We start from the raw sequence: 21,836 nt of genomic DNA, 5'->3' as shown, positions 1-21,836 counted from the left end.
GTGTGTGTGTGTGTGTGTATACATAAATACAATTTGTCACCTAAAACCTTGAGCACTGGCTAACTTTAACTTTTCATCTTCATCACGTTCTGCATCTTGTTTTTTCTGCATCTTTCCAGCCAGGCAAATAACAAAATGGGACTATTATGGTTAATAGCCTACACTGTAAATAAATAAATAAATAAATAAATAAAATCCGTAAAAACAAACAAACAGATAGTGTACTGGCAGAAAACAGAAAATTGACAGTTCTGTGTTTCTCAAAAGCATCGTAAGCCTACGTTGATCATAGAGACCATTGGTGGCAATTGTTCTACGATCAACTTAGACTTACGATGCTTTTAGGAAACGCAATCCAGGACATTATACAGTAAATTTACGGACATTTCCCTAAACCCTAAAACACAACGCAATGAAGTTCAAAATTCAAAATACTGGTAAAACACCTGTAAAAATAAATAAATAAGGAAATTCCGTCAAATTGTGCACTATTTTTACGAATTTTTTAGAGTGTATTTCTCAATACTTCCCTTTTATAGAACAATTTCCTTAAACTAAAACATAGGTAGGCCTATATTCATTTTTAAGTTACAGGGTTTTAAAAAAATGCAACTGTGCGAAATAGGAATAAGCCAGGTAACCAATGTGGTGTGCGCACAAAAAGACAGAGAGAGACAGCGTGAGCGCACGAGACCAGGTGCGCACAAAGTGGTCGTGAGAAGCCAATGGGTCACCCTTTGGCTACCCAGTGCGCACCTGATCTCGCGGCTGCGGAGCTGCTTGGAAACAAACTGCGGCGTCTCGAGTTACCTTGCGCGTGATCGATGGCTGATGTGAGAGCCCCGCGCGCCGGGCGACAGTATCGCGTTGCGCGCGCGGGGGGGACTGAGTATCGACGCGTGACCGATCGCTATCATAATCACACTTCCCCTCTTATCGCCTCAACTTGCTGAATAAAACATAGCGCTTTCCTGCCAAGAGCAGTCACCCCGAGCAAACTTATTCAAGTTCATTTCACACACTCTGAGAAGACAGAAAAAGAAAGATGAAATGGGAAAATACACTGAAAAAATGGTGAAGGAACATTTTTTACTCAGAAATTGCAAGTAAATTTCACAAACATTTACAAAGAAACGGCAAGTAACACAATTAATTAAACGTGAAATGTTTAATGTTTAAAAAAACTGAAATAGTAAATCATACTCAAATAATCGAACTTTTAAAAATCATGTTCTACAGTATATGATCATTCCTGATATAAAGCATCAAAATTTAAAATATGCGTGTGTTGTAATTTCAATAATTATTTTGATAAAGCAGACTTTCAAACTTTATTAATTACTGCTTAACTCACAAACGCATGAAAATGTTTCCATAATTTCCATTAAGTTCAAAGCCACAGTGAGGAATTTACAAGTCAATCGCTTCTTTATTACTGATGTTTGTGCTGTTTTCCCACCAATATTGATGTCGGTTTTTGAGGTTGTGATGTCGTTGCGGAACTTTTTCCATTAGAGAAACAAAATGAAGATATGAAGAATCACCTGGAATATTTCTTGAAAATTACCTGTTTTTCATTTGAGTTTAGGCTATATTTTATCCAGTAAATGGAGACATATATGATGGGAATATGAAATTAATGTACTGATGAATGACATGTGTAACTAAGCAGAGAAGGCAACGATTTTGTTTCGTTTGTTTCAGAAAACAGCAAAATAAGTAAATATTCCATGAACGATTTCAGGCCACTTTTGTATTGATTTTCTCTCATAGATATTTAATAGGCTTTATCCAATTTCTGGAGCTTGCACCTAACCCATGCTTTCTCACTTGTACTAAAAGAAGAAGTTTGGAGGTCTGCGTTGTAATACAAATTTTCATTTTTTTTCAAAAAAGTACAATGGTAACCATATAGTTTCCCGAAAAAATATGTTATATATTTATAATAAAGTTTTTGTTAGTAATAATTACTGTTATCTCTTTTTTAGAAGACGCTTTTATAATATGTTATAGTCTTTTATAATGTGTCTTTTTAGTGGCCAAGTTACCACATTTTAGGAAACATTCTGACTTCTTGTAATACGTTCAGTAGCTATTAAACTCATCTTTTCCAATGTAAATATTTAATTGTTAATAAATCCAGAGGCCCCAAAGAACACTTGAGCATTAAAAATGTATTAAAAGTGGCATTTTTAAAGGAAACAGCACACTTTTAAATGTAAAGTTTCACAAAAGCATAGTTTCAAGTGATAAAACAATAAGTTATAGAACAGAATGTGTGCTTTCAAATGAATCTAGAAGAAAGCATCTGTAACAGGGCCAAAAAATCCCATTCTGGATATCATTCTAAAAAATAAAGGTTCTTCACTGGCATCTGTGGTTCCATGAAGAAGCTTTAACATCTATAAAACCTTTCCATTGCACAAAAAGTTCTTTAGATTAATAAAATGATCTTCACACTAAGAAACAATTTAACGTTTCACTGGAAAGTTCTTTGGCGAACCAGAAGTGTTTCTTCTTTTGATGCATGTTTTTCACATTTTCATAAACCACCCAATTTTTACAATATTAATAATATTTGTAAAAGTGTAACATGATTTTATACACTGACAATACACTGACATTTTTTATATTTTAGACCTGAAGTGTATTGTCAATAAACTCAATACCCGTCATACAATGTACGTTTTAGCAATTTTAGCAAAAAAAAAAAAAAAAGAAAAAAAAAGAAAAAATCCATTTTATATTTTACCCCACTGCTCAAATTGAAGAATAATGTGACACAATATTGTCAAAAGTTATAGATAGTTAATGTGAACTACACCTGTGTACACCAACTGATGTTAGTTTTGAACAGCATTTCTTTGCAAATGATGCAGTGTGGTTTGATATTTTGTATGTAATCCAATGTGATTCATAAATTCAGACAATGTGGCTTCAATATCCAAATGCTTTTGGGACCAGTATGACATGACAGGTAAAACTATGTAGTTTGTGAGTTGAGGAAAAACTGGGAATTCTTTTTACAATTGTTTACCCTAAAAATAACACCTCTGTTGTATTTTGGTATGGTTACCATGATACATTTTCATAAAGGTTAAATTATGAATTGTGTCCTGTTCAACATAAAAGCTTTTACACCTTTAGAACAAGGGAAAGAACTAAATTTATAAATGTGCAGTGCCAAATTAAGATGTTTTGAAAGTTAAATTCAGATCTACACTATAGGTGCGTTCACGCCATATCGCAATTCCTGTAACTATGAGATTTTGGCTCGTAAAAAGTGTTCATGTCCTCATAGAGCTTGTAATTACAGCTTGTAAGCTGAGAGTTTTCTGAAAGCTCCCACATGTACCACGTGGCCGCTGTAGATTCATTTAGGCATTGATATTGGTGCCATAAAAATGCATACTTCCCAGTCAAAGGACGTGAACAGCTCTGAATATAACATCATATGTTGTCATCTCAAGATTCCAGTAAATACGAGGTGGCGTGAACGCAGCATATAGTGCCAAAAGTATTGGGACACCCCTCCAAATCATTGAGTTCAGGTGATCCAATCACTTCCATGGCCGCAGATGTATAAAATCAAGCACCTAGGCATGCAGACTGCAAACATCTGTGAAAGAATGGGTCGCTCTCAGGAGCTCAGTGAATTCAAGCGTGATACCATGATAGGTTACCACCTGTGCAATAAGTCCATTCGTGAAATTTCCTCACTACTAAATATTCCACAGTCAACTGTTAGTGGTATCATAACAAAGTGGAAGCAATTGGGAACAACAGCAACTCAGCCATGAAGTGGTAGGCCACGTAAAATCACGTAGCGGGGTCAGTGCATGCTGAGGTGCACAGTGTGCAGAAGTCGACAACTTTCTGCGGAGACCTACGGACCTCCAAACTTCATGTGGCCTTCAGATTAGCTCAAGAACAGTGTGTAGAGAGCTTCATGAAATGGGTTTCCATGGCCAAGCAGCTGCATCCAAGCCTTACATCACCAAGTGCAATGCAAAGCGTCAGATGCAGTGGTGTAAAGCACGCTGCCACTGGACTCTAGAGCAGTGGAGACGTGTTCTCTGGAGTGACGAATCACACTTCTCTGTCTGGCAATCCGATGGATGAGTCTGGGTTTGGCGGTTGCCAGGAGAACGGTACTTGCCTGACTGCATTGTGCCAAGTGCAAAGTTTGGTGGAGGGGTGATTATGGTGTGGGGTTGTTTTTCAGGGGTTGGGCTTGAACCCTTAGTTCCAGTGAAAGGAACTCTTAATGCTTCAGCATACCAAGACATTTTGGACAATTTCATGCTCCCAACTTTGTAGGAACAGTTTGGGGATGGCCCCTTCCTGTTCCAACATGACTGCGCACCAGTGCACAAAGCAAGGTCCATAAAGACATGGATGAGTGAGTTTGGTGTGGAGGAACTTGACTGGCCTGACCTCAAATAGAACACCTTTGGGATGAATTAGAGCGGAGACTGCGAGCCAGGCCTTCTCGCCAACATCACTGCCTGACCTCACAAATGCGCTTCTAGAAGAATGGACAAAAATTCCTATAAACACACTCCTAAACCTTGTGGAAATCCTTCCCAGAAGTGTTGAGGCTGTTATAGCTGCAAAGTGTGGGCCAACTCCATATTAAACCCTACGGATTAAGAATGGGATGTCATTAAAGTTCATGTGCACATGAAGGCAGGTGTCCTAAAACTTTTGGCAATATAGTAGAGCAATAATGTTTTTAACTGGACCATCAATGATCATTTTCCAAAAGTTAATTAAAATTTCACTTTTTAGATGTGTGCTATAGGTGGGTTATTCTGGACATTACCCATTGTTTTATGACACTATTTCTGTGTAAAATAGCAGCTGTCAAACAGCTGTATTAAAATGACAGACACTAATATGCAGTAAGGCCAGGAAATGTTTTTCTTTCTGCCAATCAAGGATTAAGAATTCACTGCTGAGTGATAAGTTTTCACTATTTATGTCGTAGTACATATCATATTGTATAAACAAACCATGGTCCAATAAACAATTCCCCACAAAATTACTTGTTGAAAAAGGGAAAATTAAAACATGACCAAAACATTGCAGACCTAAACCTCTAAATCTCAATTTTGACAGCAGTTGATGATAAGATCTCAGGCTGAAGCGTCACCTGTAAGTCATGGCTCTAGTATTCAGAGCTTCAGGCAAACCCACACGCAGTATCCAGGTGCAGCAGCCCGGAGGAACACTGAGCAACTGAGCACAGCAGGATGTGCGTCTCGCTGTCGGACAGGAGGAACTAGAGAACAGGCTTGAATTCCGCTCAGGAGCCTGGGAAAATGTCATCAACTGAAAATCAGACACACTGTTAATGATACTATCAATCTTTTCTCTTTACCCTTCAGTATCTTTTGATACTATAGATCACAAATAGCATTTGTGAAATTGTACGAAAAACTTTCTGAAGAAAAGGTCTGTGGTTACTGCCTATGCAAATCTGCGCATAACAATGCAATGTTCCTATGCAGGATTAGGATCAAAAAATTTGGGAGGATAAAAAAAAGTTTATAGGGATTTTTTTTTTTTTTTTTTACCAGGTATAAACTCATGACAATTCTTTACAAATTTTAGGTGTCTTTCATGGTTATTTAATACACAACTGTGCAAAAGTTTGTGGTCAATAAAACAATTAAAAAATGTCCTATTTCAATGTATTTTAAAATGTAATTTATTCCTGTGATTTCGCAGCCATTACTTCTGTCTTCAGTGTCACATGATCCTTCATAAATCATTGAATAGAAAGCTTAAAAGAACAGCATTTATTTGAAATAGAAAATGTTTGAATAAATCATTGTCTTGACTGTTGCTTTTGATCAATTTAATGCATCCTTGCTGAATAAAAGTATTCATTTCTTTCCAAAATTGACATAAACAGTAGTATATATTTAGTTTTTTTAATTAATATAGTGATTCTTGTCTAATCAAAAATTAATAAGTATTTTAACCTAACACATATAAACAATTTATAGAACATACCTATTCCATCAGTTTACATTTGTTTTATATAGTTTAGATTTAAAACACATGAAAATGAATGAATAAACACATTTAATAAATATGACACCAGTGGATCACAATAACTCAAACTGATACACCGAGTTGGATTTTCACCATTCCACTGAATATTTAAGTAACCTGACTGAGTGATTTTCAGAGACTGTCCTCTCAGGTCAAGTCCTGAGATAACCCGTTTGTCCGTATAACACCTTTAAAACACACATAATTAAATCTAGACATTTTTTACCCCGATAAACCCCTTTCAGAGAGATCATTCTAATTTTCCGAACATACATTTTCAGTTTCAGAAACGTTAGCCAAATCCTTTTAAACCAAAATGAATTGTTTAAAATGGCTTTTAGTACAAGGGGTCAGCGGAGCCCACGGTGGAGGGCAGGGGTGTGAAGTGACAGTCAGCACATCTGGTCACATTAATAATGCAGAGACCTTTAAACGGCAGTTTGTCACTTATTGAGTGCTGCCTGCTGAAATCTACACTGACACCCAAGCTGCTGCCAAGGGACTCTACCAAATGAGAGTCGGATGAAGGGAGGGGGAGAGAGAGGATGAGAGGGGCAGCAGACAGCGAGAGAGGAGGAAAGAGGACAAACAGCAACGTGAAACTTTCGTGTGATGAACGCTCTTTCTGCTTTGTCTGTAAACGGTTAAAGGGGTCCGATTATGCTTTTTTTTCTTTAGTGTGTAATGTTGCTGTTTGAGCTTGAATAAATCTGTGAAGTTACAAAGCACAAAGTCACTCCAAAGGGAGTTTTTCTCTATTCAGTAATCACCGTTTCTGAACTCCCTGAGTTCAGAAACGGTGAGTCTTGAGTTTTCTTCCGGGAACAAACACATCACAGTATCCCTCATTTAAATAATTCCCTCTTAAGGCATATGTAAAATAAAGGGGCGAGGCCTGGTTGAGTTAGTAGTGTGTTGAAACTCAAGGTCAATAAAGAGGGGCGTGACATTTCCTAAACACCCGCAAAGCGGTTGACCAATCAGAGCACATTGTGCTTTTTGGAAGGAGGGGCTTCATAGAGACCAGAGTCCAGATTTATAGAGATTTGATTATCCAAATGTTTATTTAGAAAACAAAGCACATTTTTATACAACTTCAACAAAAAAAAAAAAAAAAAAAATTCAAATGTCAACTTCTTTGTTTCTTTTCTTTGACCAAACAATCTCTCATGATGATGCTAAACATATTCCAGCAAAATACAATTGTTACAGCACAAGGCAATCTGTGTACTGTCTCTTGAGGGCAAAATAGTTACATTTGCTCAAAGGCCTAATTAACACTTTAACACGTGCTGAGAAGTCAATGGGAGTTCAGCTCGCAGGTGAGCTGGTGTACGAGTGTCCAGGAGATTGCCTGTACTTGAACAGACGTGTTACACGTCAAGTTTATTTCCCGGTGATGAGTGGGTTCCTCAGCACCACGATGACTGAATCGCCTCTCAGGAACATCTTTGAGATGTAACGATCCTTGTTCACTGGCTTTGACTTCTTCTTGCCCTTGCCGCTCTTGGGCACCTCTGTCCACATTTCTTTCACGTTCTCCAGAACCATGTTACAGTGTCTGAAAATCCAGAGAAAACATAGTAGTTTGTTTACATCCATCCAAAAAAATCTGTTCTGATTGATGGTTCAACTGGACTGAAAAGCCTTCATGTAAACACCACAATCGAGTGAATGAAATTTCGATCAGACTGAAAGGGGTAATGTAAACCTGAAATGATCCGATCAACATAAAATTAATCATGTGAATTCTTGAATCTGACAATTTTCCGCTTTTCCAGTCATGAGTATGACGTAACGCAGCTCTACTTAACATATAAGATACATTTGAGAGTGTTGAAAATGATGTTGTAACGTTACTCTGTGCGTTATTGACAGGCGACTCCTTACACGTTGCGGAGCCTTGGTTAAAATTGCAATTTTATCAAGATTTACAAATAGTTGCAAACATTTGGGAAATTGTACGTACTCAAGTGAACAAAATATAAACACTGGCCTATTGGTTTTTGGATATTTTACTGCAAAATTCTTACATATTGCACCTTTAAGGGTTCATGTAAACCAGTGGATCCCAAGCAGGGGACTGGAGGCCTCAAGATGACTTAAAATTATTTAAAATAAGACAAAACAACTAAAAATCTAAATATTTCTTAGTATTTGAGTGTTTTTCTTCTAGTTATGCTAGGCTCCAAAATATCTTATTGTGTAGAAATTGGGTAGAAAATGGCTTGAACTCAAAAAGGTAGAGATCCACTGATATAAACAGAACTTTCAAAATCTGAAATATGATAGAATTAATTCCGATTGACAAATTTAACATAAACATACCTGCAAGTCCACATCATGAAAACTTTTATATAAACCAATGTGAAACAATACATTTTTTAGTATTTCACATATTTTACAGTAGCTGTTTATCTACAGTATTTGTGTCTGATGAAGATCATAAATGAGTTGTTAAAAAGAATAACTTTTTAGAATAAAAACTTTATAAAACTGAATTTCATTCATACTACCCATATTCATATTAGAGTGTACTATTTTAACGTTCGTGAAGTAAATTTAAATTCAAATGTGGGCAGTATGCCATTTCGGATGCAACCTGTCTCATTTAACAACATATTGGGTGGCCTTATATTCGTTTCGTTTTGAGATTAAATTTTATACATAGATATTTAATCTCAAAAATACTTCATCTTATACAACGAAAGAGTAAGAAAAGCTATCACAGCTTGAGCTGTGAGGTTTTTCAGCATAACACAGACACGCATGTGTACAGCTGGCTAATGATAGTCGGTAATATGGGTCTGTATAAAAGGTGTTTATTGTGTTTGAACTGGTTTTGAGAATGGCACACTTGGCATTACTGGAGTATCTTGATGCACAAGCTTCAGACGAAAATGTGTCTTTTTAAAGAACGTCATAGGTTTGCGGAAAGTAATGAAAGGCTGTAAAGGAAATCCCTTATATGGAGATGGTTTGTGCGTTTTATGCAAATGACTAACTTGGACATGTGGTCACTCATATAGAACACTCCAAATTGATCAAGATTAGAATGAGGTTACTTAAGAAATTCATGTGCATATGCTTGTGTTATCAATTAGGTGAATTTTTTTTTGTGAGAAGTTCTCCTGCGCATACAAATATGAAATAACACACACAATTATTAATAGATGAGACCCACTGTCTTGGAATATTGTAAAGCTTTTGTGTTATAATGTATAAAAATGACTAAATGTAATGTTTACACTGAATACAGCTGTTAGTATGTGCAGACATTTTGTTCAGAAAATTTCTTTATGATATATATGCAGTGCACTGCATTCAGACCAACATAAATCTGCTCACAGCTAGTATGTAGTCACAGTGTATATAATAAATCCTACAAAAGGCTTCACATCACGTACCTGTCGAATGCTTTGACTCTGCCCAGTAGCTTCTTATTGTTGCGGCAGTTGATAAGAACCTGTGTGTTGTTTTTCACAGACTGGGTGAGAACTGAAAGTGGACCTGTGTTAAATTCTTCCTCCTCTCGCTTTTGGAGCTCCTCTGGAGTCATCTCAGATTTGGGCTTGTTTAGCAAACTCCTAACAAAGCATTTTAACAGTTAGAATGTGTAGATGAAAGGGTCAGTCAATTGACACATATAAATTATTATATATAGAGTTCATTAAATTATATGAAGCATACCACAAATCTAAAAGTTAATTTAGTTTTGTTTCATGCTTTTAGGTAGGAATAGAGATAGCCATAAGCAACGTTATTCAAAGTAACGATTCAGAAATAAAGTGCGCACAGAGCAAAACAATAAAATGAAATTAGCACATCCAATCAATTTGATAACGACAAAGCTTGCAAAACAAACATAAATATCATAACAGTATTCGCTTAGGAAGTATCCTAATCAGTACAATAGAAGGATCATTGTAGCTGCTAACATTAGCATTAGTGCTTCTAAATGACTTCTTTAGCGGCCATTAAACTATAAACTAGCCATTTCAGTCCCAGCAGTACAACTCAAGCATTTATTATAATATACTGTATGCAGAAGATTGAACTTACATGTTTTAGTAGGTTTCGACGTCTCAACTGTCTTCAATGAAATGCACAGCTACACACTGGCGCCTCACGTTTCCACAACGTTAGAGTCACTTCCGGGTCTGTACCGCCTTACTCAGTTGTAAGTTCCGGTTCCGGTTTTCTCCCGCAAAGTAAATATAAACTTGTTTTTAGCTTTATATAGAATTGTAATAATAAGTTAATTATAATGAATGATTTTAAACAGAGCTAGCTGTCACACAAGTAAGTTTGTTATTAATGTTTTGAAACTAAAGCAACAGTGAAACAACAGTATGATCAGATCAAAATACTAGAAATTAATAAACTAATTTTCACAAATGTTTATTTTTTTCTAGCAGTGGTTTGTATTTTGATTTCAATAATCTAGTTCACAGGGATTTTGAATTATTCTATTATTATTATTATTATTATTATTATTGTATGAATTCTGTCCACCAAACTAAATCCAATGTCATCATTATAACAGGTTTGGCCTAATTGTATTTTTCTAAAATATGCTATTTGATGCTAATAATTATATATACATATCCGTGCCCAGGTGCACACACACAAACAAACAAACACAAACAAGCATACTGCTGTTAAAGGGTTAGTTCACTCAAAAATGAAAATATTGTCATAAATAATGTCATTTATTACTCACCCTCATGCCGTTCCACACCCGTAAGACCTTTGTTCATCTTCGGAACACAAATTAAGATATTTTTGTTGAAATCTGATGAGGCCTCCATAGCCAGCATTGACACGTCCTCTCTCAAGATCCATAAAGGTACTAAAAACATATTTAAATCAGTTCATGTGAGTACAGTGGTTCAATATTAATATTATAAAGCGACAAGAATATTTTTGGTGCGCCAAAAAAACTAAATAACGACTTATATAGTGATGGCCGATTTAAAAAAACTGCTTCATGAAGCATCAGAGCATAATGAATCAGTGTATCGAATCATGATTCAGATCGCGTGTCAAACCGCCAAACTGCTGAAATCACGTGACTTTGGTGCTCCGAACCGCTGATTCAACAAAGATTCATAACGCTCCGAAGCTTCCTGAAGCAGTGTTTTGAAATCGGCCATCACTCGGTGAAATCGGTGCACCAAAAATATTCTCGTCGCTTTATAACATTAATATTGAGCCACTGTGCTCACATGAACTGATTTAAATATGTTTTTAGTACATTAATCGATCTTGAGAGAGGAAATGTCATTGCTTTGAAGGCCTCACTGAGCCATCGGATTTCAACAAAAATATCTTAATTTGTGTTCCGAAGATTAATGAAGGTCTTACGGGGTTAACAGCATGAGGGTGAGTAATTCACCTCACTGCAGGTCCCACAATTATTATTGTAATAGAATTATATAGTGTGTGTGTGTGTGTGTGTATATATATATATATATATATATAGAGAGAGAGAGAGAGAGAGAGAGTTAATTGCTAAGATACTCTATGTTTTTAATGCTTTGCTACTTTTACTTAAAATATTTTTCTGTCATGAAATCGAGCAGTCTGATCTAGTGATCTGCCTCATTGAAGTGTTCATGTATAGATAACAGAAGAATGTGTCTGGCCTCTTAGCCGTGGTGTGGGGTAATATTCATGGGGCAGGGGTCAGGTCTGTAGACCAAACAGACACCTCTTTGTTATGTGTCATGACTGACAGGGAAGACGGCTGTATGATGGGGTGAGTTTGTGAGACAGACAAAGATGTGTGTCTGTATGGTGCTTAGACTCCAGGGGATTGGCTTACTGCTTAGAGACAGGCGGGCGCCCGCGGAGCACAATCCCACCCATGTGATTTCACAGGGTGGTGAGTTGGCTCGGGATAATCGCACCCTATAGTGTGGAGATTTGAGGATCATGTCTGTGGAATTGGTTTACAAAGCTTAACTATCGTTAGGAAATGCACACCGAGCCCAGAGTTTTTCAGGTACATCGGCTTATGTTTTTACCTCTCCAGATCACTTCCTTCCTCTCAGACTGGTTTCTCTCTCGACTTCCACCATGCATCTTTAGAGCCTTACAAGCGTTCCTTACAAACAGAAACCAGATCATTGAATCTAACATTGATCAAAGTTATTCAAGGAGTGCAGTTGTGCTTAAAACCTCTTTAAAGGGTTAGTTCACCCAAAAATGAAAATTCTGTCATTAATTACTCACCCTCATGTCATTCCACACCCGTGAGACCTTTGTTCATCTTTGTAATGTTTAACACAAATTAGCTGTCTGACTCCTCCATAGACAGCAATATAACCACCACTTTCAACATCCAGAAATATACTATATCTATATAATAGAACATTCAATATCTTCTGTTCTGTGTAATTCTCCTTGGCTGTTTATGTCCAGCACCTCTAGGTTCTATGTCAGAACGCCAACTCATTATTGGCCGGCTCCTGCATCAGCATCACACGCATGCGTCGTGCTGCTCACGTGAACAGCGTCAGCCAATAATGAGTCGGTGTTCTGACGTAGAACCTGGAGGTGCTGGACATAAACAGCCAAGGAGAATTACACAGAAGATATTGTTGAATAAAGTTGCTATTTTTGTTTTGTTTTTGCACACAAAAAGTATTCTCGTCACTTCATAAAATTAAGGTTGAACCACTGCAGTCACGTCGACTGTTTGAACAATGTCTTTAGTACCTTTCTGGACCTTGAAAGAGTCAGATACCATAGTCAGATGAAATACAGAGTCAGATGAAATACATAAATTGTATAGGTATGCCAACATTAACTGTAAAACTGCTTTAGAACTTTAGAATGATATGTAGTGTAAAAAGTGATTACAGAAATAAATTTCAATGAAATTGAGAATGTTTATTTTCGGGTTCATAGATTTTATAGCTCTGTCATTTCTCCCTCTAATATATAGGAACAAAATGCACTGTCAACAGTAAATGTTGACGAGATAATATTTCAATATTTTGCTTTGGCTTCAGTTACAATATAAAAAAGCAATATAAAAGCCAATTATTTTTGTTTAAAACATTTAACTGCCCTTATATTTTAGGAAAGGGGTCATCACATTGGCATCAAAATGTTTGAAAACTCCTGACCTTAGTAAAGTAAGTGTGTGTGTGTGTGTGAGTGCGTGTGTGTGTGCGTGTGTGTGTATGTGTGAGCGTGTGTGTGTGGTCTCACCAGCAGGTTTCAGTGGACACCTTCTCTTCCAGCCTCAGGGAATCATGTGGATAAGCACATGCTCAAAAGTTTCTGATTTATAGCTCAGCTGTTTGTTTTGCAGGCTGTATAGTGTGATCAAGGGGTGTAGAAATCGTTAGTCATGCCTGTCAAAGGGAGGATGTTATTTATTACACAAATTAGAGGAAAATAGTATTGACTTACAGCAGCCTTTGGGCATCTCTTCACCTGTCTATTTGTTTTCCTCTCACTCTTTCTATCCTCACTTCCTCCTCTCGTTCCCCTGCAGACTAATTACATGATTACTCAGCAGTCATATCAATATTATGGTTATCTTTTGCATCAGAGATTGTAGTTTGCCAACAGTGTTCCAGTAAGGTTACAGTGAAGCACGCCTGAAGTCGCCTGTGTTCACCGCAGTCGCCTGTGTGTGTGAGATTGGTGAAATAGAATCGTGTCCTCATAAAGCTCTCTTTGTTTGATGAAGAAGAGGCTCCAGAAACCTGTCCTGAGAGGCGTCTTCACACATCTGTGTGTTCTTCTCTTTATATCGGGTGATATTGAGAGGTGAGATGAAGTTCACCAGTGTATAATGGGTCAAACTACATATTGAGTGCTGCTACAATAAGCCTGTAGGGTCCCACTTTATATTAGGTGTCTTTAACTATTATGTACGACAAAAAAACAACAACAACAAAAAAACAATAATAATAATAATTGTTCGATACTTGCAATTACTGTTTTTCTGATCTACTGCAAACAGTTATTTGAGATACTACACTCTAAAAAATGCTGGGTTAAAAACAACCCAAGTTAGGTTGAAAATGGACAAACCCAGTGATTGGGTTGTTTTAACTCATCGATTGGATTAAATGTGTCAACAAACAATAGATGAGTTAAATAAAACTACCCAGCAGATTGGGCAAACATTTAACCCAACTGCTGGGTCAAAACAGCCCATTCGCTGGGTTAAAACAACCCAGTTGTTGGGTTTGACCATTTTCAACTCAACTTGGGTTGTTTTTAACCCAGCATTTATTATAGTCTTTATTAAAGGTACACTATGTAACTTTTTTTATTCCAAATAAAGAAAATTTAACTAATGAGTCAATACATTATCAGTCCTTCTTCCAAAAGGTGTTTTTTGTCTTACCCTGATTCGCTATTATAATTGTGCGTTCACACCGGACGCAAATTTACATGTAAGTCAATGCAAAGACGCGAATTGACATCCTGCGGCGCGATTCGCGTGAATGACGCGGCGCGAATTGAGCGATTCGGGCGTTTGACGCGCTTAACACGTGATTCGCGCGAATCGCGCAAGTTGAAAAATCTGAACTTTGGTGAATTTCCGCACCGCGTTAACCAATCAGGAGCTTGCTCTAGTAGTGACGTGACGTAGCGAGCTGAGGCAGAAATTCGAAACAGCAATGGAGGACAAAGTCATCGTCGTTGTACATCTTCATACGTTTATAGAAACAGAAATAAAAAGGATCGTGTTTGAAAGAAAGTGAGTGAGGAGGTCGGACAATCTGATAAGTTGTAAAAAACGGTCTTTACTCAATTTGAGATATACATATTAAGACTACAAGCCAACTAAAGATGACCAATTGAGCTTATTCGCTGTAATTTACCATTATTTCCCCATTGACAAGTTGTGTTTATTCAGAGGAAGTGTGCAGAAAGCAGTGGGAGAGTCTGGGACACATAAAGGAGCGGGAGAGCCCCTCTCATGACGCGAATTCGCGTCTGTTGTGAAGGGATTTTCACGCGCGAATGAAGCGAATGTCATGCGCAAATGAAGCAAGTAAACTCAAAATGTTCAAGCGTCCAACTACGCGCGAATAGCGCGATTTATTCGCGCAAGTCGCGTCCGGTGTGAACGCGTCCGGTGAAGAGCTGTGCTGTTTAGGACATCACTCGCATGTGTGTCTGGTCCAACGTCTCATATCTGTAAATAGAGGAAAGGCGCTCCGGCTACTTTGATGGTGTGGGAGTGGCATAGGTTAGTTGTCACAACAAGCGAGAAAGGTTGACATGGAGCATGTTAAATCTAATGCTAATCTCATGCTAATGCTAAAAATATATCCCTACTATTTGTCGACTACTATTTGTCCGTGGAGTCACCCATTTAAAAAAAAAAAACGCAGAACAGCGGAGAGTTGAACAGAGATTGTAACAAACCGAGAATCAACATGGCTTTTCGGCGATGGCAGAACTGAGGGATTTGAAATGTTGTAAAAGCGACATGAAGATTACTCAACAGGTGAGTAAGTATTTTATTGAACAGATAAATTGCCATATCTGGCTCTCTAACAGAGTCCATTGTAAAGCATTATCTATTGTGAAGGGTCATTTCATTATTGTTGTTGTAGAGCTGTGCTGGAATTTATTTTCAAGGAAGAATCGTGTCTATTAATGGGCGTAGCTCATGGACGGCGTAGCTACAGTAACGTCTTCAGCTAGTCAGCTTGAGATCCTTCCCATCTAAAAACAGGTGCTGCGAAATCATATTTATCCACACAGTCACACAGAGCCAAAGCACAACCAAAACAATGTTCGGCAAAATGTTCAGCAGTTCTGTTTTATAACCGCTAGAGGGCCAAAAGTTACATTGTGTACCTTAAATATTTGTAATCAGTTTTATCTTTATATTTAGATTTATATAATTTATATTATAAAAAAATATAGATCTTTATAATTTTCATTAAAGTTTTAGTAATTTTGTTGTGTGTTTTTGTCTTTTTTTTTTAAGTCTAGTTTTTATTAAGTTTTATTTTATTTTTTAGTTATTTTAGTACATCAAATTAAAATAAGAAAGTTTGCTATAAGCAACTAGTTGAAATAAAATACATTTATGTATTTTATAGCCTATTTTATTTCAGGTAACATTTCTTTTCTTTCAAGTAACAAAACAGGTATTTTTGATGGTTTTTGTTTCAGTTTTAGATTTAGTTAACTATAATAACCCTGATGCAAAACACTTGTGCTGTTATGAACAGTTAAATGTTCTCTCCACTGTGCAATGTTATGTGCAATACCACTTATATTTATATGACAATAACCTACCTGTTTTATTCCATTCCCTGTAAAATTATACTCTGCTGTACCTATTTTTGTTTATATATATATATATATATATATATATATATATATATATATATATATATAGTATGTGTGTGTGTGTGTGTGTGTCTTATTCATATATCTTTATTCTTTATTTTACTGTGTACTGTTGTTGTCTCTGTGTACTGGAAGCTTCTTCTGTCACCAAAACAAATTCTTTGTGTGAAAACATACTTAGCAATAAGGCTCTTTCTGATTCTGATTCTGATTCTGATACAGTATAAGGTTAGGGACAGGTTTAAGGGTGGGTTAAGGTGTAAGGGAAGGGTCAACAGTGTAATAGATGTAATTACAGAAATTAAATTCAGGTGTAGTTACATGCAGGTATTTTTAAATATACAATGTAACAATGTATCACACAATAACTGCATTAAATGATTAATTTAAATGTTACATAGTAGTTAAAAAAACAAAATAAAGTGGGTCTCGAAAGTAACATTTTTTTTGTTATTTCGCTTAAAGAAATTTAAATTAGTTGTTAATATTAAAATCACTCAATTTAGATTTTATCAATTCAATACCAAGTCATATAATAAAAAATCCCAGATTTTTAAAACAGAATTGTTAAACGGCACAAACTCAATAGCTCAGGCGAGGGCACATAAGGTCTGCTTATATCGGTCATTCAGCGAGGTGGTTTCCTCGGGTCAAGGGCAACACTTTTCATCTAGCTCACTCAATTACCACAGCTTGTACAAATGTGAAAAACCACTTGTGTCTATTTGAAGTGGTGTAATCTGATGAACGTGATTTTTATTTCTAGCGTGCTGTGGTTGAATCCTCTCTTTCTCTCTGAATTTCCTCTATCATCTCTTTTTATCTCTCCCCTCCTCAGCCATCTGAAAAAGGAGATCCACTTCATTACTGAGCTGAGGCTGTGATCGCACTCTAGAGACCCTCAGACATTTTATGTGTGTGTGTGTGTGTGTGTGTGTATGTGTGCATGCAGGTTTGGGTATATTTGTGAGGACCAATTGTCCTCCCTTATATAGTGAAATATTATGACGACTGTCTAGTGAGGACACTTTACTGGTCCTGGCTTATAAATCGGCCAAAACATGTTTTTATTTAAATCTAGTGTTTTGCACATTTCTGTGACGGGCGTAGGTTTAGGGGTATGGATATGGTTAGTTTAGGATATAGAAAATATCATTAACCTGATATAAAATCATTGGAAGTATATGGAATGTCCTCACTAATCTAGTGAAACAGTGTGTGTGTGTGTGTGTGTGTGTGTGTGTGTGTGTGTGTGTGTGCACTGTAAAAAAATGTTTTCATGATTTATTATCAGAACATTTTTTTCTTGTCAAATCAACTTGGATAATTAACGTGATTCAGATAACATAATATTTTGAGTTTCTGTTGATTAAACCAATCGCCTTCATTGCATTAACTAAAATTTTGAATTTCAATGAACTCAATGAAAAATTTTAAGGCAACCAGGTAAATTACTTTTTTTAAGTTAAACCAACAATTCTTTTTTTTACAGGTTGTGTGTGTGTGTGTGTGTGTATAAGAGAGGGGAGAAAGATGTGAAAAACAAAGCACTGTAGAATATTTTTAAACTGGACTGCTAATAACATACACACGTAAACCATTTCATAAAACATTACAATTTATACTAAATCATGGGCCGTTGGCCTGCTCTGCATTGTTGAATAAATGGATAATCTTCATTCATAAGATAAGGATTAAGCATAACTCCCAAACTCCAGCTTTTATTTGTACAATATGGGCTTTTATTTGTCTGAATCCAGAATATCAAAGTGCGTACAAAATAAAAAAAAGATTAAAGATTAAAAATATCAAATGAACATATTTCACATCTTTTTATAAGGAGGTTGATGTTAATTGGAAGCAAAATAGGCAAAAAAATCACATTGAAAGCTAATAAATAAAGGATTGTTTACATACACATTTTGAATATATGAAAAGTTGCTAACACTTTACAATAAGATTTCATTTGTTAGTCAATGCATTAACTAACATGAATGAGCAATATATTTTTACACTATTTATTAACCTATTTGTTAATGTTACTTAATCACTTTCATGTTAGTCCAACTTCATTAATGTTAGCACATTTTTTATCTTAAAAATGTATTAGTAAATGCTGATATTAACATTAGCTAAGATTAATAAATGCTTTATTGTTCATTCTTAGTTCTTGCTGACTGATGTATAGCTAATGTTATCAAATGAAACCTTATTGTAAATTGTAACCAAAAAGTTATTTCCTGCGAATTTGAAATTGCAGTAGGAAATTTATTTCATAAAACAATTGGCATGAACAAAGGTCTGTTCCTCCAAAACATTTATTTCCTATAAGTGGATACATGTTTGGGCCAGGTCAAAATTACAGGCCAAGACCTGTAGGCTGCTTCTTAGACAAATATCTACAGTATTGAGATTATGTAAGTGACTGTAAATGCTGAACAACACGAAGACATCTTATGAAAAAGCACCGGACAGAATCATGCAGTTAATCTTTTCTTTTTTGCATCCTACATACAAACTTGTCCAACTACTCCGCGCCATCTAAAGAAAAAACAGCAGCCTTTAAAAGAGACATATGTGGTCAGAACAAAACATGATTGTTTCCCACAGCTATTTCCCTTTTTTAAAAAAGAAGTGCATTGTTTTTCAGCTCGCCATGTTTAGTTCAACCATCATGTGCCTAAAAATACTTGGCTTAACTAGTTTTTGGGGTAACTAGACTGTAAACAACTGGAAATTACAAAACAAATTTTTTTTTTGGCCACAAATTTTTTGCCTCACATGAAATTAAATAATGGATAAAAAAGCTTGTTCATACAATAAATACTTTTCAAAAAGCTGAAAAACAAACTGTTCAGTGCATGGAGCTGGCTGTGTTAAAATGAGGAAAATAACTAGGAATGTCTGTACATAGTCCTCCAATGTATTCAGAAGTAGGAGATGGCTTTCCAGGGAAAAACTGTCCAGAAGGAGATGTTTTGGAGAGGTAAGATTCCTCCTGCGACCAGGGTGACAGTCCCGCTGTGTGAGGCACCTGATGAGAGTAAAAGTAACTGGACTGATTGGAAAGTAAATTAAAAGAGCAGGGAGCAGAGAGAGGCAGAGGCACAGAGGCAGATGTGCTGAAGGAGGAGGTGGAGGTCATCTGTTCACAGCCCATTCCATAATAAGTTGCCTCTTGTGCGGATGGGAGAAGCAGTCTTTCTGCAGAGGAACCGACCGAGCTGAAGTGCCGCGAGCTCTGGGACAAAACTGACGCGGCGTAGTTGTTGTGGTGTGCCGCGGAGTTCGGGTGACGGTGCTGGAGGGTCATGAACGGCGGGACGGGCCAGTAAAACGAGCCTGCGAACGCCAGTCCTGCGGTGGCGGCGGTGGAGGATAGCCGCGCGCCTCTCTTCATGGCCAGCTTGGCGCGAGACGCCGCTGTAGACCGGCGCCTGAGTTTTCCAGTGGTTCCGCCGATAAACACGTCATCGCTGGACGGGTCCAGCATCCAGTAGTTGCCTTTTCCCGGGTCATCATAGTGGCGCGGGACCTTAACGAAGCACTTGTTGAGGCTCAGGTTGTGTCGGATGGAGTTCTGCCAACCCTGCCTGTTTTCTCGGTAGTACGGGAAGTTTCCCATGATGAACTCATAGATGCCGTTGAGAGTGAGCCTTCGCTCCGGGCTCTGGCGGATGGCCATCATGATAAGCGCGTTATAACTGAACGGAGGCTTATCGGGTTTACTCTTCTTCTCCTGTCCATCTGTTCCTTCACACTTTTGCTCTCCAACTCCCCCAGACTCTTTTTTATCCGTTCTGTTCGCTTCGTTCCGCTTTAGAATCGGCTTGTCTTTTCCGTCATTTGACTGATGGTGATGGGAGCGCGCTGGCGGCTTTGCGGCACGAGAGCGCGGTGCTTCCGGCGCGGCGCTCGAGTCGCTTCTCGCGCGCTCGTGTCGGAGCAGTAAGCTGCTGATGCTAAATGACGACTTGTGGAAAAAACTCACGGGGGATTTTAGTTCCTCCATGTTTAACAATACAAATAGGCTCCTAAAGGTGTCCAACAGGACTTAGAAGTTTAGCGAAAGCCCCGCAAAGTGCCCGTTCATTCTTTTGAAACGCTTGAGGAAAAACAAAACATCAGATAAGTTTCCGGCGCAGCCAATCTCTCTGACTGATCAATGAACTCGAAGGCTCAATTATAACACTTCGAAAGCCGGTGAAACTCAAGCCTCTCACCTGAGACCGCCCTTCTGTTTACACATTCATCTGACTGAATGCCTGTCAGAAGCGAGTGAGGAAAAAAGACGTTATGCTAAGGAGTTCAGATATATGACAACACTTGGAGATGTGAGTAAACAAACAGCTTAGGATGGACATGAACCCTAATCTCTGGAGGATGAACCTAGAGGAGCGTATCATGCAAAACATAAAGCAAGGACGAAACTCTTTAACGTCTATAACTCAGCGCTTTTTTCCGCTATGCGCTTCAAACTTTGATATAGTATTCCCATATTTGTCTGCTTCAAATTAACGTTGTTTTGAAATCTACTTATTCCTAAACTCTAAATTAATGTCAAGTAAGAGTAGCATAGGCTACTGTGGTTACAATCTGCATGATCGGAGTGAGTTAGATAATTTTGCGCATGAACTAAAATGAGCTACATGATAAAAATAGATGATGTTAGCGATATCAAATTAAACAAGAGAAACGGCCTATTCATATAATACCAGTTAATTATTGCAATTTTAGGTCACACTTTATATTAGGTGTCCTTAACTGCTATGTAGGCTACATGCATACAAATATAGCCTAGGTAGTACTTATTATAGCCTATTTATGTTCATGTTGTATTGTACAGGTTTGGTGGTATGGTTAGGTTTAAGGGTGGGTTTAGGTGTAAGGGAAGAGCCAACAGTGTAATTACAGCAGTATAAGGACAATGTATCAAATTATTTTTTAATTATAAGCAAAATTTGAAATTTAAAGAAATATCTTCAGATTTATTTTTTATCCAAATTCCTTAATTTTTATAGAGAGCTTGCAACTTCCATGACCTTAGCAGGGTGAACACAGATGTTTAGTGGCATTGTGCAGACAATTTCATTTTCAGTTTATTTAGCTATACTTGTACAAATATTAATTACACACAGGTATTTAAAAAAAAAATATATATATATATAAGTACAGTAACAGTAAGAGCATTGTATCAAATGATTAATTCAAATGAGTTAAAGACAATTCATATATAATGGGACCAAATTATAGCAAACAATACAGGACTAAACAACAGATAAAGTAAAATAATTTTATATATATATTTTCTAATATTGCATAATAATAAGTGCAAAGTGCATATAAATTAGAATGACTACATACAAGTAGGGGAAACAGTAATAATAAATACAAATTTAGTGAAAAAAAAAAATACAAAAAATATAGCA

General features: G+C 37.0%; 2 protein-coding genes across 2 annotated transcripts; both read right to left on the bottom strand.

Moving 5' to 3' along the window:
- Positions 1 to 7,108: 7,108 nt before the first annotated feature.
- snrpd2 (small nuclear ribonucleoprotein D2 polypeptide) lies at positions 7,109 to 10,278 on the bottom strand. Its single transcript, XM_048169227.1, has 3 exons — positions 10,126 to 10,278; positions 9,471 to 9,650; positions 7,109 to 7,624 (listed from the first exon to the last, which is right to left on the bottom strand). Coding segments are annotated over exons 1-3 (357 nt in total). The 5' UTR covers positions 10,128 to 10,278; the 3' UTR covers positions 7,109 to 7,449.
- A 7,649-nt stretch (positions 10,279 to 17,927) lies between these two features.
- On the bottom strand, positions 17,928 to 21,013 carry foxg1c (forkhead box G1c). Its single transcript, XM_048169701.1, has one exon. It carries the CDS (start codon positions 20,417 to 20,419, stop codon positions 19,262 to 19,264), a length of 1,158 nt encoding a protein of 385 aa, XP_048025658.1. The 5' UTR covers positions 20,420 to 21,013; the 3' UTR covers positions 17,928 to 19,261.
- Between the last annotated feature and the right edge of the window lie 823 nt (positions 21,014 to 21,836).

This window comes from Megalobrama amblycephala, linkage group LG19, assembly GCF_018812025.1.
Source record: "Megalobrama amblycephala isolate DHTTF-2021 linkage group LG19, ASM1881202v1, whole genome shotgun sequence".
Taxonomy (NCBI): Eukaryota; Metazoa; Chordata; class Actinopteri; order Cypriniformes; family Xenocyprididae; genus Megalobrama; species Megalobrama amblycephala.
This window is presented reverse-complemented; position numbering and strand designations above follow the sequence as displayed.

What these genes read in the sequence shown, in the direction of transcription:
- foxg1c (XM_048169701.1), bottom strand. Translation starts at nt 20,419, where the DNA reads ATGGAGGAACTAAAATCCCCCGTGAGTTTTTTCCACAAGTCGTCATTT.
- snrpd2 (XM_048169227.1), bottom strand. An exon ending in AGAGTCAAAGCATTCGACAG is followed by an intron (nt 7,625 to 9,470) that starts GTACGTGATGTG and finishes CTGGATTTTCAG; the next exon opens with ACACTGTAACATGGTTCTGG.